At 28.7% G+C, this 19,350-nt stretch overlaps 1 protein-coding gene and 1 pseudogene across 2 annotated transcripts; one reads left to right on the top strand and one right to left on the bottom strand.

Annotated features, from left to right (window-relative positions):
• The first annotated feature begins 538 nt into the window (after window positions 1-538).
• On the top strand, window positions 539-12,399 carry LOC145973628 (cytochrome P450 4C1-like). The gene is made up of 13 exons (XM_083103147.1): window positions 539-635; window positions 1,571-1,867; window positions 4,708-4,817; window positions 5,054-5,144; window positions 7,535-7,720; window positions 9,778-9,871; window positions 10,394-10,496; window positions 10,651-10,756; window positions 10,993-11,099; window positions 11,179-11,247; window positions 11,488-11,656; window positions 11,834-12,013; window positions 12,088-12,399. Exons 2-13 carry the CDS (start codon window positions 1,714-1,716, stop codon window positions 12,252-12,254), a joined length of 1,536 nt encoding a protein of 511 aa, XP_082959273.1. The 5' UTR covers window positions 539-635; window positions 1,571-1,713; the 3' UTR covers window positions 12,255-12,399.
• A 559-nt stretch (window positions 12,400-12,958) lies between these two features.
• LOC145973616 (dehydrogenase/reductase SDR family member 7-like) lies at window positions 12,959-18,668 on the bottom strand (annotated as a pseudogene). The gene is made up of 8 exons (XR_014439516.1): window positions 18,555-18,668; window positions 15,543-15,687; window positions 14,665-14,817; window positions 14,440-14,548; window positions 14,017-14,256; window positions 13,804-13,920; window positions 13,426-13,605; window positions 12,959-13,042 (listed from the first exon to the last, which is right to left on the bottom strand). The product of XR_014439516.1 is annotated as a dehydrogenase/reductase SDR family member 7-like (transcript).
• Window positions 18,669-19,350: the final 682 nt, after the last annotated feature.

Genomic DNA, 19,350 nt, shown 5'->3' with positions numbered 1-19,350 from the left:
AATCCTTTATCTTCCATAAAAAAACTGAAGTAAAGAAACTGAATGTATGATAACAAAATATAAACTCTTTTTTTACAAAAAACAAAAAATTTTAATGCTGACTCAGCATTAGAGGAGGTGCTCTATGTGATTGCCATTCACTCTCACGCATCTTTCAGCCCTACGTCTTAGAGAATCAAGCACTTGTTCTAAAGATGACACGACTAATAAGAAAATGACAAAGAGCTCAAATAACAAAATAGCTTGTATCTTTGAAGATATTAGTCTTTGGACCCATGTTAATTAGACCTTTTCTTCTTGTTTTGATCAATACTACCTGCTATCAAAATATGTGACCCTTTTTTTTCAACACCCTGTATATAGAGAGAGATTAATGATACATACATGTGTGTGTGTGTGTGTGTTTGTGTCATTAAGCAAGGAGGAATTGTTCAATCGTCTGTATCTCAAGCATAAAATTCTGATTATTAATATGCCCTTGAGCTAATGAACGGCTATAAGTATAAGTCTGCGATTTACATTATCAGTTCAAGAAGAATGATTTTACTGGCATGTGTATCTCCTTGGTGAGATTTACAATTGCATTTTAAACATTGGAGTGTTTCAATTGATCGTCGTATTAGAAAATTTATCAGGTAATATATAAAATAAAATTTTATAATACTATTGCAAAATCCAAACAATAGTTAATAATACTATAATTATTTTAAGAGCATGATTTTAATATAAATATTTAATATAAATTTTTCAAACATCACAAGCTGTCAGTTTTATACGATTTTTTTTTGCTATAATTTTATTAAATATATATTATAACAGAAGTATTTTTACACAAATATGTTTAAGAATTAGATACACAACAAAACGATAGAACAAACACTTATAAGAAATCACAATAATTATAAAATTTGTATATTATATGAAAACACAATATAATAGAATAATAATTTTGTTAAAAAGTCAAATAAAAATTAATAAAATAAATCTTTGTTTATGACACAATTTGCGAATGCTTAATCAAATAGTTTTGGTTTATTACAAAATGCTCTGTTTACAAAACAATATAAGTATATTTATAGATCTAATTGTAAGATACTTTCGAACACAGATTTGCATAGAAGTGAATTTTAAGTGGACATTGTGATGTAATCGCTTAAGGATTTTATACATTTATACAGTTATAGACTAAATAAAATTATTATTAAAATATCAATGCTAAAAACAGTTTATATGTTAAATGTTTGCGACAAGAATTGATACAAGAATTGATATAAGAATTGATATAAGAATAATACTAGTCCTATTTATGATACTATTAATAGTTTTACAATAAATTCTCACGAAATTTTATCTCTTACAATAAATAGCAATTGCAAGCAATGGTCGAAAAATTAAAAATATTTTTATTGGATTTATATATTTTTCATTACATAAATAATATTTTTTTTCCATTTACAATGAGCAAGTTTAACATATTTTTTCATAAAAGTTGATTATAAAAAATATACAATTAACGCATTTCAGTGATCTTTCTATTATTCTCTCTCTCTTTATGTCTCTTTCTATTTAGGATTAACATTTAGAATAACAAGATAATTATCAATTTTGTCGGAGAATTACTACCATTTATTGTGTAATACATGTGAAGAATCAAAGAAACAATAAACAGAATAAGCTTAATTTGACAGTTAAGAATATCAACATTAAGCAACGATGTTTATAAATATATTGTTATTATTCATATTTATTTTATCGATATATTATTATTACGTACATTATGGAAAAAAAGGTCGACTCCTTCATTTTTTACCGGGACCCCCAAGCGTTCCGATTTTCGGCAATATATTCCAGCTCCCACTTTCAGCAGGCAAGTACAAACTATCTACTCTATTTAATTGACAAATAACTCATCATTCATGCATACATACACAAGCAAAAATATTAAAACCATAAATCCTTTGCTCTGAAACGTATACTTATCAAGATTATTATTATACATGCAGATTACATATCTGAGCACTTCTCTTTGGAATAATCATTTGTAATTAACTTTTTTAATTATTTTTCTATTTTCAAGATAAAGATGCGCTAATATTGAAAATAACAATAAAATTAGTTGTACTAAAATTTTTCGATAATTAAAAATTAAATCAAAATTGGCAAATTAGAGACACAGCACGGTAGTTGGTGTGCAAGAGAGAAACAATACTTCCTTCCTTCTGATTATTCGTGTACTTCAAATTAAATATAATTATATCAACAAAAATGAACGTCGAATGATCTTTTGATCCTTCTTCAGTGCGACGTTAACAATATGCGAAACAAAGTGTTGCACATGACTCATCAAATTATAAAAATATCTGTTCTTGATGCATTGATTAGTAGAACGCATACATGTTAGATTGTATCTCGCAGATATCTGGTAAGCACATGTTTCAAATAATTCTTCAAATTATTGTATTGTATTGTGATAAATCTAACAAGTCAAGTAAAAATATGAATACAAGGAAATATTACGTAATATGCGTAATATACGAAATATACGTAAATTAACTCTTTATATTTTAATTATTAGTCAGAGAAACATGACTCATCAGATTCGGCGCTTTTTACAAATTGATAATGATATGTCGTTGTGTATTTCTCATGTTGACTTGAGATTCAATGATGGAATTAGACATATTTCTTTCAATTTGCTATTTTATTGTAGATATGTGGATAGCTTTGGCGATTCCTTCTTCTATGTTCAATGTGGTCTTGGATATCTTCAATTCTTTTCATCCGAGATTTTAGTTTACAATGGAAGAAGGAATAATAAACTTAATTTCTTTGATGTTATGATAGTCGTGAACAATAATTTAATTGAATTTGAGATCATAAACCCACTTTTTCTGGGAGATATCTAAATTAAAAATGGAATCATTTACTATGCTATAAGAGAGGAATAATTGTAGGATTGGTGGATTCTTATTGTCACATCCCAGTGCCTTTTTATTGTCACATCCCAGATTTCACTAAAAAAACTTTGAGCTGATAATCAGTATTTCCTTGGATAATGGTTATCCTCTGGCTTACATTTTCAATGTAATACGAGAACATCTGAGGTTGCTATTAGCCAAGAATCAAACAAATTTAGAGTTTAATGAGAACCTTTATAGAACCCTCTTGATATTTCACAATACCTTACATATCAACAATAATATTCGGAACAATTTAAATTTTTTTTGACTTTGCGTTGTTCCGAAACTTATTTACATTTCTTCTATGACTGTTAATTTTGCTTTTATCTTAATGTTTATTACTCACTTTGTTATTCGACATTGAAAAGGATCCGAATTGGATTGAAACGCGGCGTTTGTCGTGTTCAAATTAAATAAACATTTTCATATGGTTATTGTATTGTAATAACCGTTTTATTTTTGCATATATTCCACCATTGCGTTGGTTCTTGTAGCCTTTTAACTAATTTTTATTCAATTTAAATGAATTCTTAGCGATCATGACACAGGATTATCTCATTTTGACCTACATAAATTTCAGTTAGTTTTGTCATAAAAACATAATGCTAAAAGATTTATGCAGCAATATATAAAGTCTCATGCAATGATTGCGAAGCGTCATATGTCGGTTAGATTAGTAGACAAATAAAAAAACGAATTTCGGGATACCGAAACTATATCCAGAGTAATACTTCGCAATTTTTAGTCATAACCAATCATAGACTCAAATTTGGTCATGATTTTAATTGGGGAGAATCTGAAATTTTGGACAGAGAGTCCTGATTTGACAAAAGATTTGTCTCTGAAATACTGTTTATCAAACGACAAAAAATAGCTTGAATTTGCAGAGTAATATAGAGGACTTGCATCACGCATTTGCAACGATAATCGATAATTTATCGAAAATATGAGATGTTTATTCACATATTTATATGTTTGTTATTATCAAGTCAACCGAGTTTGTCCTCGGTTGAGGCTATGTATACTTCCTACCAACCGAAGACATATTTATACATTACATCATCGAATCTTTAGCCAACTTGAAAGATACATAATGGTATAGTTAAACAGTTAATTAACACTACAATTGCCAACAATATATTGTAACACGTGTCTTCAAGCGTATTTGATCTATCGTATTTTGAGCCATCATATTGATTTTTTCTGAAGATAGTTCATATTATCATCTTAAAGCAGACTTCTAGATGGCGTTACTAACGCTGGTACAAATTTTAACAAAGGAGTTTACAGACACTGGATTTAACACATTGGCACATGACAGTACAATAATTTAAAGAATTATTTGAAATAATGTAAAATGTGCTGCCAGATATCTGCGAGATATAATTTAACGTTATCTACACTACATTATTCTAACGTTATCTAACGAAGACAGATATTTTTATAATTTAATGTGTCATTGTAACACTTTGTAACGCATATTATTAAAGTTGCACTGAAGGGGGATCAAAAGATCATCCAAAACGTTCGCTTTTGTTAGTGTAATTATATTTAATTTGAAATATACGAATAATCAAAAGGAAAGAAGTGTTGTTTCTTTCTTGCGCTCGAACTGCTGCGCTGCGTTTCTAATTTTCCAATTTTGATTTATTTTTTAATTATTATTATTCGAAATAATTTTCAAATTTATCCAATTTTATTTAATTTTATTTGATTTCTGTATCGATATTTATAATATACTTTTTAGTGGAACAATGGAAATTTTTGTGTATAATATGTGATAAGTATTATCCTATTCTGAAAATATGGGGATTACTCGAATTTGCTGTGTCTATCCGTCATCCAGACGACCTGGAGGTAATAATGAAATATCTGGAAAGATTTATTTCTCTACAGATATTACAATTTAGCTAAATTTAGAAATCTTGTATTTCACAAGAAGATTTTTGCTGATAAAAATATTTAAAAAAAAAATAAAATGAATCGATACAGAACTTCATACAGATTAGATTAAAATATGAGATACAATTACTAAATTATTTGTGCATCTGAGATTGAATGCTATAATAAATAAATGTTTTTGATGATTATAGAAGATACTAAGCAGCACTAAACACATCGAGAAAAGTCGTACATATAATATATTACATCCCTGGCTCGGCACAGGTCTCCTCACCAGTACAGGTAACATAATAATGTTAGCATATAAAAACGTACAAACATTATTACAGTTTGTTATCGCATATTGTGGGAGTATTCTAGTCTAGCGGAAAAAATGATTTTTTTGCATATTTTGCAAATATTTGGTATGGAAAATATGTCTGCAAGAAGATTTAGCTCGATTCACAAAATTGACAAAGTTATAGCACCTAGTAGGGAGCGATTTCCGGCGCGCGCTCAGCACTCCGGCAGCATGACGCACAATAGAGCATTGTGTCGGCATTTATATTTTGGTTAGGTTCGGCTAGTGAATTGCTGGAACGTTGTTTAGGAGAAACATAAAATAACAACTAAAGTTTTTTAAATTTATTGATTTGGACTTTTGCTCCAAAACATCTTCATTCTGAGGCAAAGATTGAAGTAGCAACTTTTCTGGTAGGTATTATCTTCAATGAAGGATTTATACCAATTTTGAAAATTATGAACTTAATGAGTGACTTTTGGTCACAGCATGCGAAAAAGTACGCAAATTTTCGGAACGAAACTCGTATCATCCGCTCGAAACGGCGTTCAACTGATTTCGTTAGAGATGAGAGACTAAATCGCAGGGAAGAGAGAACAGTTCAGTAGGACTTTTATGAGCAGGAGGAAGGTACCCTGTATGGTCCTGCACTAGCTGATTGATCGTAAGTAAAATTATCTCTATATAATCAATATCAAAAACTTTAAATACGTCTTTTCTTTTTGCCTTTCATGATATCTCATGATATATTATGATATCTCATGATATCTCTAAAACCAGTTGATCAATTGAGTCGAATATCCACACATCTTCAGCATAAGTATAGTTAAAACTCTTCCCAAAATCAAGTCAAAATATTTTTTTTAATTTTTACAGCCTTTTAATGGTGAAAAAAATGGCAAAAATCGAAATTTAATTTTCTGAATGCCGTCATTTTTTCAGTATCTTTTTTTCATTTTGTTACTTGCTATAGCCAAACCCATAGTAATTAAGAATCGCTTTGGTTTTTTGTTTCAGATAAGAAGTACAGCCGGAATCATGAGAACCATGGATTAACTTTTTTTTTCATAACATTCAATTTTATGTTGCACTTATTTATATAATTATTTTTTAGTAAAAAAATTTTAAAACATCAAGTATGTAGAAATATGTGAGAAAAAACCATATCCCAAAGAAACTTACACATTTCTTTAAAAAAATTTACAAAAAAAGCATACAAAAATTCGGCTTCTAGACTAGAATACCCCTTTAATACCCCCTTGTATGAACATAACAACGCAAAGTTGAAAACAAATAATGAACTAAATAAATAAAAAAATAATAGGAATTGCTATACTGGTCGAGACGTTAAAGTTGTAAAAAATAAAATTAAATAAATCCGGTCGGAGATGACGCAAATTTGATTTTATAAAGTAACGGAATTTTCGTGTGACAAATAAATTACTCATTGTACAAACACACACTCAATTTCAATAAGACTCACATCCTGTTGAAATAATTTTTCTCACTTTCGCTCGAAATACTTAATACTTAATTATTTCGGTTGCACTTAATTTTGTTATCAATTTATCTCTATCACAAGAAATCAAATAACTACAATGAAATATTACAATTAGAATTAAATATTATCTTTTTTAAATGGTGAACTTATATAATATAACTTATATAACTTCTCGTTTTATAAATTAATAAATTTAAAAGAAACCTGCAAATGAAATCATATCGAGAGATAATTTTGCCGGATACATATACTCTCAACTAAATAGAAGTAATAGAGATGATCTGTCTATGAGATATTTCAGTTAAAAATTTTCAAATGTAAATCAAACATCATTACGTGACAAACATTTTTAATAAATTTTAGTGTATTTTTTATTTATCAATCTATATAGATTTAAATTTTGATTTATGTTTTTATATTTTTTTATGATACTTTTGCTCATATTTTATAATATTTTTGTATTGACATTGATGAAACAAGAACCTGAATTAGGCCGATACGTTTGTATCTCGATCTTTTATTTGATTTATTATAATTTAATATGAATTATTGATAATAATTGCATATTTTTTTGTTACGCTCGTACATCGGCGCTTGGTTTTCAACTTTCTGCAATTTGTTTTTGATATAAAAAGATTTAATTACAAAATAATAATTAAATTCAAGTTAATACTTTCAATACTTACCTTTTGTAATAATTTTATGAGAAGATATATTTAAAGGATTATAAAAGAATTTTGCGATATAAAAAGAAAAACGTAGAATAATATTGTTATTTAATAATGGGCAGTAAACATTAAACTAATTGTAAGAGAGACACTATAATATGTATAAATCTTATATTCTATTATTTGTATTTTATCGCATAATTTTATCTTGTTTCTGTTTCAGGCGTTAAATGGCAAACACGGCGAAAGATACTAACTCCTGCGTTCCATTTTAATATATTAAATCAGTTCATTGATATCTTGATCAAGGAAAATGATTGCATGACAAAATCTTTGAAGGACGTCGGAGGGACAGTTGTGAAGGATTTATTACCATTTATTAGTGAATATACCCTAAACGCGATATGCGGTAATATTCTAAATAACTATAGCTTAAGAAAAGAATTTGTTTCTACACAAAGTATCACATGCACACGCACACACACACACATACCGTGACGTAGACACACGCATGCATACAATGGTACAGTGAAAATAAATAATATTCTATTTTTTATTGTCAAAACTATCAATGAAATATTTTGAATTTGTGATTTTAAGTTCAATGAAGTTGAGAGATTGAAAGTATATAATTCCCATACTTTCTATAAAAAATATTTTTTATTTATTTATATTTTCAACAAATGTGTTTTGTTTAACAAATCCTTTAATTAATTGTTCCCGTTTAAAAAGTAATATTTAAACGCACTTTTGCCAGAGGAAGAAGTTGTTTCTGCTGGTACGGACGATCATACCCACACAGCACAAAATTCAACAAATACCTTTCAGAGACCTTCGCAAAGTGTTACAAAAAAGATCTCAAAAATGTCTCATATACGTCTTAGATACGTGAAAATGTCCGCTATTTTGTCACAAATACGTTTATGAAAGGTTGCTTAAACATTTCCTAGAAATTTTGCAAACGTCTCTGTAATGTTTCCGAAACATTTTGATTACATATATATATAAAATTTTATATAAAAATTTTTATATAAAATAAAAAAAAATAAATTTTTTATATAAAATTTTCATTAATGAAAATCCTGGTGTATTCTCCTTTCAAGACGAGAGAAAATTTTCATTGTAAAAGGATTTTGCGTTATTAACGGTTCCGGATGAACAACGAGTACCACGCGCATTTTATTAGAAATTATATATGTTCCATGTGCAACAATAATTATTTAATATTTTTATATATCACCTTATATTTTTTGTAATTTTATATTTTATATATTATTAGACTTAATGATCTTATATAATAAAATCATCTCTTTCGAAAATATCTTATCTTTGTCTTTCGCAATTATAAATTTGTATACTTACGTTATAAATACTGATAAAATAAGGAAAGGAATGACAAAAAATATTTAATAAATATATATTGATTCGTTTCTCCATTATATAAAAATAATCTTGTTACACAATGCCACCTCCCCCTCGGAAAAACTCTATACAAAAGAATACGAAAAAACTACTAGTATAATCCCAAACAGCACAGGACATCCTATGGACATTCATTTTATGTCCATTTTACGTTCACACGTCCATGGATATGAAATGAACATCCATCGTACATCCGATTTGAGACATCTGTTAACGGCCAATATTTGGACGTCCACAAGATATCCGATCTTGGACGTCAAAGTTTCGCGCGAGCACGCAAGGATCTGTTAGTTCGTTCGTTTACCGCTACGCGACGTGCGATGCGCTATCTTTCTCGTATTTAAGTTTTAGTTATGGGAATTATATAAAGTTTGCAAAAGGTAACAAATAAGATTAAAAACTGTTCAATTTAATTTCTGATCTAAATGCACGAATTTCAGATATTAAATTGATTTTATAAGTTGGACAAGTAAATGTCCGGCGAATAAACGAAAATAATCCGTTCATTACCCTTAAAATGCAAAGTGCAATATGCAAGTATGTTATAAATAAAATTTTTATAAGAAATTTTTATATAAAATTTTATATATATATGTAATCAAAATGTTTCGCAAAACATTACAGAGACGTTTGCAAATCTCTAGGAAATATTTAAGCAACGTATTTCATAAACGTATTTGTGACAAAATAGCGGACATTTTCACGTATCTAAGACATATATGAGACATTTTTGAGATCTATTTTGTAACACTTTGCGAAGGTCTCTGAAAGGTATTTGTTGAATTTTGTGCTGTGTGGGTTGTTTATTTTTATTTTAATTGATTAGGTTGTAAAAACCTTTCATAAACATCGTGTAAACGTTTCAAATGTTACGTTTCTATGTTATGTTTCTTAGATGTTTTAGTGACGTTTCAGTATAACTTAGAAACTGATTTGAAACTTTGAAACGTTTCTGCAACATTTCTGTTGAGTTTTGTGCTGTGTGGGTACTGTACATTTTATGCCTACGATTTCTGGAAACTCTGTATAATAAATACATTTTAGAAACTGCTATGGGCGTCTCTCTGCAAAAATTCGGCGAATTCCAACAACAGTATCGAAATGCAATTCACGAAATAATTAAATTGATAGTTTATAGGTAATATAATACATGAAAGTATAATAAATAATTGTGTAACATATCTATGATCCTTCATTATAATAATATAGCTATACATTTTAAAAAATAGATTGATTATTAAAGTCATGTGAAGGTGAACAACTGTTTATATCAATGTTAATATAAATATCGATTTGTTTAAGACCGTAATTAGCAATTAAAATGTATTGTGCATGCTCCAATAAATGTTTTATTTCAAATTGCTTTTAATTTTGAAACTATTGAAAAATTAAGGAAAATAAATTATGTGGGCAAAATTTGTAGATTAAAAAATATTTAACTCTGATAAAAAATATTTAGCTAAAACAAAAATACAATGCTTTTAGAAGGATCTACATAACTTTTTCTTCACACATAGTTTTAAATTTTTCATATATTGTCTATAATCTATGATTATTTAGAGTTAAGATTACTCTATTACTTCATGATGGCTTTAAATAAGGCTTTACAAAATAATAACATTATTATTGATATTATATAACTTAATGAATTTCGGTTTAGAGCATTAAGGCCTTGGTTGTATAATGATTTATTATTCTCATTATCATCACAAGGAAGGAAACAAAAAAAAGTCTTGAAGATATTGCATGGATTTACAGAAAAAGTACGTTATAAGTCATGTTATATCAAGTCCTTCAAATACTTTTAAAAATTATAATAAATCTCGTAATATTAATAACATATTATTAATATTTATAATGTAATATAATATGTCACTGCTATTTAATACAAAAATTAAATATCGTACTTGTGTATAGGTCATCGCGGAAAGAAAACTTTATCATGAACGCACAGGTAATCGATACTTACAGAATCTTGGAGATGATAAAGAGACAGAGGCAGAAGATGTCGAAGTATTTGGAAGTATGTAAGAACTCAGAGCTTCTAACTTAAATTCGACTTTACAGTCTAAAATTATAAATTATACTCTATTTACACTAAATATATATGTATAATTACACGAAATGATGCAATACATGTTCGCTATAAGAATAAATTATTACTATTTGTAAGAAAGTCTAAATTTTAAACGAGAACAATGTTATATAGTTAAAGCGCGATATGCAAAAATGATGCTAATATGCCTTGCTTATTTCTAGTTAAAAAAAAACGGCTAGCCATGTTGGACCTTTTAATAGCGGCATCTCGAGAAAGTTCTTTAACTGATTTAGACATAAGAGAGGAAGTCGATACTTTCACGTTTGAAGTACGTATATGTAATATTTTTTTTAATTTTTTATACATATTATCTAAGCACATAAAACAATATGATGATCTAATTACAGGGTCATGATACTACAGCAGCGGGTATAATGTTTGCTTTATTATTATTAGCTGAACACAAAAATGTTCAGGTATACCTCAATATCTTATGATCTATTATTTAAATTGTGATTTAAAAAAAAAGTACAAATATCAAGTTTTTGTTTACAGTGTATCTTTCTATACATATATCAATATATAAATTCCGAAAAAATTAAAACATCTCAAAACAAATATGAACAATATGTTTTGATTTATTATAAATTTATTTATATTTATGCATATAAAAACCTGAATTGAAAAATATATTTTAATTATTATCGATGACATAGGAACGTGTGAGGGTTGAAGTTAATACCGTGATGCAAGAGAACGGAGGGAAACTTACCATGAAATCATTGCAAAATTTATCATATTTAGATAGATGTTTAAAAGAAGCTCTACGTTTGTATCCCAGCGTGTTTTTAATATCACGAAATACTGCGGAAGATGTAAAACTACGTAATTAATCACTTTATTTGAATGTTTTTGAATATGTCACATAACACGAAGCATATATTATCGAACGTAAAATTTAATATATTATATTACATTTTAACAATACAATATTATGTACATTTTATTTTTTGCAAAAAGTCTTATTTTTGTAAATTTTGAAATTTTTTTAATACTTTTCAGATTCTTATGTCGTACCTGCTGGAACGATCTTACATCTTAATATTTACGCAACTCACAGAGATCCTAATTTTTGGTCAAATCCAAAAGTATTTGATCCGGATAGATTCTTGCCCGAAAACATACGGAATCGTCATCCTTATTCCTACCTACCATTCAGCGCAGGACCGAGAAATTGCATAGGTAAATTGGTTGGGATTTTCATTTCTCTTCATGCTGATAGTTTTTGAGAGACTTCGAATTTTATGTATTATTAGGTCAACGATTCGGTATGTTGGAATTGAAGGCTATGATAGCTCCTTTGGTGCACAATTTTTATTTGGAGCCCGTTGAGTATTTAAAGGATATTCAACTGAAGGCCGATATAATACTTCGTCCTTCTCATCCGGTTCATATGAGATTTATCCCCATCAAATGCAAATAGCCGTTTAAAACTAACGTAAATACTACATGAGTGTAAAATGTGCAAATTACGAGAAAATCGTTATATATATTATATATATGCTATTGTAAACAAAGTACGCATTGTATATGAACATTATATTTAATTATAAAAATATGGAGATGGATATTGTTTGCATCTTTCTTAATACCCTCGACTCTGTTCTGGTTGAATATTCTGGTTAAACATTCGGCGGAGATGTGCATAACCAGCGTAGATATAGTTGACACAAATTGCAACCCAAATCTTATAATATGCCCCATCCCCGAAAACGACGACTCTCTATGCGGCATTGAACTCTATTATTCATTATTCAAGGAAGCTATTTTGAGAGTGAGAGGTAAAAAGCTCGAGAAACAATGACAAATTTTAAAGAATCCATATAAAGCAATCTAGCAATTAATTTGTAATATAATATTAAATAAATATAATGTTATATATGTACAAAACAGCAGATTGAAATATATATTTCTTTTTCTAAAATAAAGATATTATTATGAGTAATGTAATGCCATAAAAAATAGAAAATATAGAAATATTTAATATACAACCACAGGAAATATTTATATTAATATATTTTAAAATATATTGAATCATCTCATATGACATTAATTGTAAGAGAAACTTTAGCAAAATAGAATATGAAAATAGAATATGAAAATAAATACTAATTATCATTAGGCTGTTTTAAAAATGACAATTAATTCTGACTAGGAACCTTAGCATCCCGTAGTTTCATTAGATATTTTGGGCCTAGGGTCTTCAAGAACCTTTGTAAAAACATAAATTTTATGTATTATTAATAATTCATACAATTGTATTAAAATCGATCGAAAAATTCATTTGTTTTGTTCTCTTTTTTTCTATAGTTTTGTAACTGCAAACTCACTTTAAATAATCACTTTAATTGTAATATAATTATATTTATAATTTTTTGTGCTATGTATTTTAAATATATTCATATTCTGCTTCTTCAATTTTTTTTCATCTTACATAATACATGAGATTATCAATAAAATTTTAAACCAAGTTTTGTTTAGTAAATGGATAATCTAACAAAAATAAAATTTAAAAACTGAATGAATTTTTTGACCGATTTAATTATATAGTAGTAAGTAAGAGAATTATAAATGAAACGGAGATATATATGTACCATTTTCCAAAATTTGGGAAACAATAAAATATGTAGAGCAATCGCAACATAGACGGTTTGGCAATCCATACTTCGTCCACCTTATTCGCAATCGCTTGCCTTATTCGCAATGCCCATTAAAGTTGCGCAACGTTTTGCGCTTATTTTATTTTTGGCTATTTCCGTGTTTATACCGTATTTCTAAACAAACCAAATTACAGCAATTGATTAAATATGTGTATATATTATAATCAATTAACACGCAAAATACACAGAGTGTTTCACGAAACTCGAGAGAGAGTTTCACTAAAATACTCTCAGAAAAATGAGTGGAATTGTGGTTTATTTATTCACTCTTTTTGTTACTTTTTATTGAAATGTGTTTCATGTAATACATACTACACCAGATCTTTCTGTAAAACTTTCGGCCAGAAAATTCGTCTGTATCGGACCCGGACAAACGATTGTCACATCGATGTGCTTAGAATGTTCTAACATTAAGGATTTAAAATAACCCTGCGAATAATATAATATTACTACCTATTTCTCTTAAAGATTTTCGCAAAATTTTTCGTTCAACAAAATTGTCGTATACGGCTTAAAAGTACTTACATGTAACGCATGTTTAGTACCATTATAGGACCCTGACATAATTGTCGGAAAAAATCCCGCGGCACTAGAGTTGATGACAATTTGGCCATAGCCTGTTTGTAAAAAATACCTAACTGCTAATCTACTTAAAGATACAATGGACAATACATTCAATTCAAATATTTCTCTATCGACTGCTATTTGAATGTTTTCCCACTGTGCTCTTTGACTTCGACCAGCATTATTAACGAGTATATCCAACTGAAATGCATATCGTAGTAAGATTCTTTATCGATCAAATAAAAAATGATAAGTATTAAATAATAAATAATAAATAGTAAATAAATAATAAATATTAATATAATAAAAAATGACAAATATACATAAAAGATTTCATCGAATTGCGCAAATCAATGTGATCAATCGTAAATACGTGAAGCGTACTTTGCCAAATTTGTTGATTATACGTGTAGAAATGCTTTTTCGTGCGAGTCCAGATTAAGCACATCTAAAGGGTACACTTCCACATCATCGTCGTTCAAATATTTGTTTTCTGAAGAGAAGAGAGTGAAACGTTTATAAAAATCTCAGCATATTTTTATACAATTTAATATTTCAAATTATATGAAGAAAAATCGTTAATTTATTGGAAGGAATATGTCAATTTACCTTCCAGACATTTCTTCTTCACTTGTTCCAATTCAGCGACCCTCCGAGCGGACAAGATTAATTTGCAGCCAGCTTTAGCTAACACGTAGGCTAACTGTTCTCCAATACCGCTGGACGCACCTGTTATCCATACGACTTTGCCTTTCAAAGAAGCTGTGGCAACAAAATAAATCAATATAGATTTATTTATACATTTATACTTTATAAGTTCCTCTATTTTACACGATCCATATAAGTTATAACAGATTTTGCAGTACAGTTTTTTTTATATAAAAAAAATTTTTTTTAATATGTAATTATGTTATAAAATATTATATACAGGGTGTCAGGAAATTTTTCGCAGTCCAAAAGTGTGAAGGTAGATTGGCTCAAATTAAGAAGGAAGGTCTTCTACTGTTTTGCGATATTTGCAATAATTAACGAAAAATTAATTAAAGAAGATCGGCCAATGCGCGTGGCTAGAAGTGCGTGGCGGTGAAGGCGGTCTCACTGTAACATAATGGCAGCGCGCGGCGAAGCGGTGATTGGGGAGGGGAGGAGCAATGAGTGTGTAGGCGCGCGGCGAAGGCTCTTCTCCTCGCGCATTGGCCGATCTTCTTTAATTAATTTTTCGTTAATTATTGCAAATATCGCAAAACAGTAGAAGACCTTCCTTCTAAATTTGAGCCAATCTACCTTCACACTGCTGGACTGCGAAAAATTTCCTGACACCCTGTATATAAAGAAAGCTCTGTCTGGAATTCTTCTGGCGCAATTATATAAATCGTATGCGCAAAAGGGCGTTCTTTATTTATTTCATCTAATTTATGGCACTCAAAGGAAAGTTTCTCGTTGCCTTTTAAACTCGTATAAATAACAATATAAATAAATGTACTTACATACAGGCTTGCCGAATATCTCCTTAAATCTGAGCAATAGATCGCAATCCAAAATAGAGGGAAAAAGTAGGTAAGAGAAATAGTATAGTAGAGTTGACAGACCAACAGTTGCGAGAAAAGCCATATTATTTGATTCGAAAAGTTTCTGCCAACAAACAAAGTGAAGTTAATGACCTTGACATATGTTGTCAAGGTCACTGTCCTGAGTGACATTCAAAACGTTTTAGCCGTCGCTCGTCATTCATTAAAAAGTTATTAACAAAAGTTATTAACAAAAAAAGTTTTTTTTACGAATTATGTGTAATTTTTAGACACTTTAGACATTCAACTACAAATTACTCAAAAATCTGACGTGCTGGGGAAATTCTGCGGCCAGATTCGTTTTCAGCGTCACAAAATCTATCAGATTCACCTACTCTGCTTTTTGTAACTGAACCTCGCAGGCCTGTGTAATTAATCAGTTCTATGTAACGAACATAATGTAATGGAGTGGAAGGTTAAACACATGCGTGTTAAAATATGTATGTATAAGTGCACAAACAGATAATTAATGTGAAATAGTTTCAAATCATTTTCTACATATGTCATTTTTGTTCCTTTTTTTTGAATAATATATATCATTAAATTTTTTTCTTTCTTAAATTTTTAATATTTATTATTTGTTTTCTTTTTTTATTGAGTATATATATATATATATATATATATATATGTATGTATGTATATATTGTATGTATGCATTTATAAATTCAGACAACACACATCTCTAAAAGACGTCTTAAAAATGACTTCAAGTTTTATCATATTTTAGATATCTTTAAGATGTTTTTTGGCTTCCTTTTTATTAATGCTGTCTTATAATTCACATTTCTTATAATTCCTCAGGTGACATTTAAAAATTACGTCACTGTAATCAATAAGTGAAAGATACCGCGAAAATAAAAATCTCTCACATGAGATAATAATGCGAGTTAAAAATATATAAAGCTGCAGTTTCTTTCTATATTACAAAGTCCATATAAATGCCCAGTTCCAATTATTTCCGATCAAGCTAACGAAATTTACATTTCTCTCATCAATTGAGTTTATGATCAATTATGATCAAGTTTATTACGAAGTAAGTCGAAAATAGAAATTCCATGCAGATCGGCCATTGATGATTGCAATTTAGTATAAAATACAGGATGTGTTTATCAAACAAAAGAAAAAGTATTATAATAAATGATGAAATAGGAAATACAAAAAGTCAGACTTAAAAATATTGAATATATATCAAACGCAAATGATGTTCGAATAAAGTGAATAAATAAATTTAAGTGTTGTCTGGGAACGATATATATTCTATTATATCCAGAAATAATCAAACATAAAATGTAAATTAAAATAAGATTTCTTAAAAATTTACTAAAAATGTAATATAAAGATTATAATAATATAATCTTCAAGTGTTTGTAAAGAATATAAAGAATATGGTTTATTAAATATAGTATATTAAAGATGAAAAAAAATAATTTTATGCTAAATTATATTTGCGATTGTATGCTCTCTATTATGAAACAAACTGCGAAACAAACATACGTTGTGACATTATAAGTTATTTAAAATGTACAGAAAATTAAAATGAACAATACTTTTTATAATTTCTAACATTAAAATTAATAATTTTAGTCTCAAAAATATTTAAGTGCCACATTTCATCTAATAACACAGGCCCACAAAAAAAAAAGTACCCTGTGCTGGCGATCTGACTAGGCTAGTCTTATGTATTTTGGCCCGCTGAATTCGAATCTGACGTCAGAATTGCTCCATCACGTCACAGTTTTTTTTAAATCTCAAAACTAGACGAAAATTTCGTAAAAATCGACATTCTAGGGTAATAAGACTGCGCTTCTTGAAGAAAAAGTTACCGAAATCATATTTTAATGTATTTTCAGACATTATAAATCCAAATCCGACCTAGAATATAAACGTTGTGCTCAATTTTTTTTTGTGCTCATTTTTTTTTTCAGGTTGTAACACCTAAAATTTACTGCAAACAGATTCTATTTATCAAGATGCGAAGATATTAAGATAGGGTTTTACCTCCAGATAGCACAATCTTTTTTTTCATGTATCTCTAGCGCTTTAAAGACAAATTAATTTGAAAAGAGGTTTGTGACCTATATAAAGAAATTTCTGCATCTTATACGAACTCAACAGCTAGAAGCTGTAAGTTTCGAAAAAATTTTTCTCAAAATTTGGATTTGGAGAATATAAGATTAATTCTTTCCAATATAAGATTTATGAATGAACTAAAATCAAATACGGAATACGGAAGATTGCTACTTTTTCATGACAAATGTTAATGGAATCGATGGTATGATTGGTGTGACAAATCAGATTTGGATTTATAATGCCTGAAAATACATGGAAATATGATTTCGGTAACTTTTTCCTCAAGAAGCGCAGTCTTACTACCCTAGAATGTCGATTTTTACGAAATTTTCGTCTTTCTCTTTTGAGATTTAAAAAAAAATGTGACGTGATGGAGCAATTCTGACGTCAGATTCGAATTCAGCGGGCCAAAATACATAAGACTAGCCTAGTCAGATCGCCAGCACAGGGTACTTTTTTTTTGTGGGCCTGTGTAATTATCTAAAATATCTCTTACGAATATTTTGCATTATTTGTGTTTGTCAAAAAATGGAAAACGCTTTCATTTTTCTTGCTTATTAATTCCATAAATTCCATGTCTATAAATAACTTTGAATGTATTAAAACAATACTAAATTTATATATACATATTTGACTCGTATATATTTATACATGTATAGATTAGATGGATTGTAGATCATTAGTTATGATTATGTTATTTATATTGTAACATGCAAGCAGAAATTATTTCTATTTTCTGAATGTAATAGCGTCTTCTTATAAAATATTTTAGAGAATGATTCAAAATTACTCGGGCATAAATGTGAATTTTTTATAGTATTTTATTTAAGTAAAAGTAAAATTTGCTTTCTCTCGATTTACCTGTATGTATCTCTCTTCTCTAATATATATTACTCCCTTCTAATTAATGAAAAACCAATTCACTAAATGTGTTGAGGAGACACACGATGCAGTGCGTGGTCACTTCGTCGCAGACCTTAACGAGAATAAAAGTTTTACACATATCAGTGACGTGTCAATGCCATAGACGTATTATATAATACGTCTATGATTTTAAATGCACGTCATTCAGTCGTCAAAAATCGCAAAATATAAATTATCATGCATATATAAAATGTAATTAGCATGCAATACTCAGTCGGCGGGTTACTTATAAATATTTTTATCTTATAGATTAAGTATTTACAGATTAAAAATCTATATTTTTAAAATTGTTGTATAAAGGCCGATATATACTGGGTGTTAAAAAAGTCTGGACAAGTCTGGTCGAATATCTCGATAAGGAAGAGTTTTACTAGAAAGTGTTTCAGACAAAAGTTATATGGCTTCGAGGGGGACATAACATGGTACCATTGGTTTGACCTTGAAGAGTTATTTGAAGGTCACATGAAGGTCACCTTCAATTTCTTAAATGGAACCTACTCTTTTTCATTACATATTCTTGTAGCTTATCTCGAGAGCTTTCCAAAACACTATAATTAAATTAGTTTTCATTAAGTACTTTCCGAGTTATGAGGCTTGAAATCATTTCTTAATTTTACATAAACCGTAAAATATCTTGTAAAATATTCATTTTTCGATTATCTTACCTTAATACTTTTCTGTACAAAATAATGAGAAGAATCAATTGGTGTAGAGAAAACACATAATTGTTTTT

Source organism: Camponotus vicinus, unplaced genomic scaffold (genome assembly GCF_025532165.1).
Source record: "Camponotus vicinus isolate PSW18456_S1 unplaced genomic scaffold, iyCamVici1.0 SCAF_6, whole genome shotgun sequence".
In the NCBI taxonomy this organism is placed as follows: domain Eukaryota; kingdom Metazoa; phylum Arthropoda; class Insecta; order Hymenoptera; family Formicidae; genus Camponotus; species Camponotus vicinus.
The sequence above is the reverse complement of the archived record's forward strand: the minus strand, read 5'-3'. Positions and strand labels throughout refer to the sequence as shown.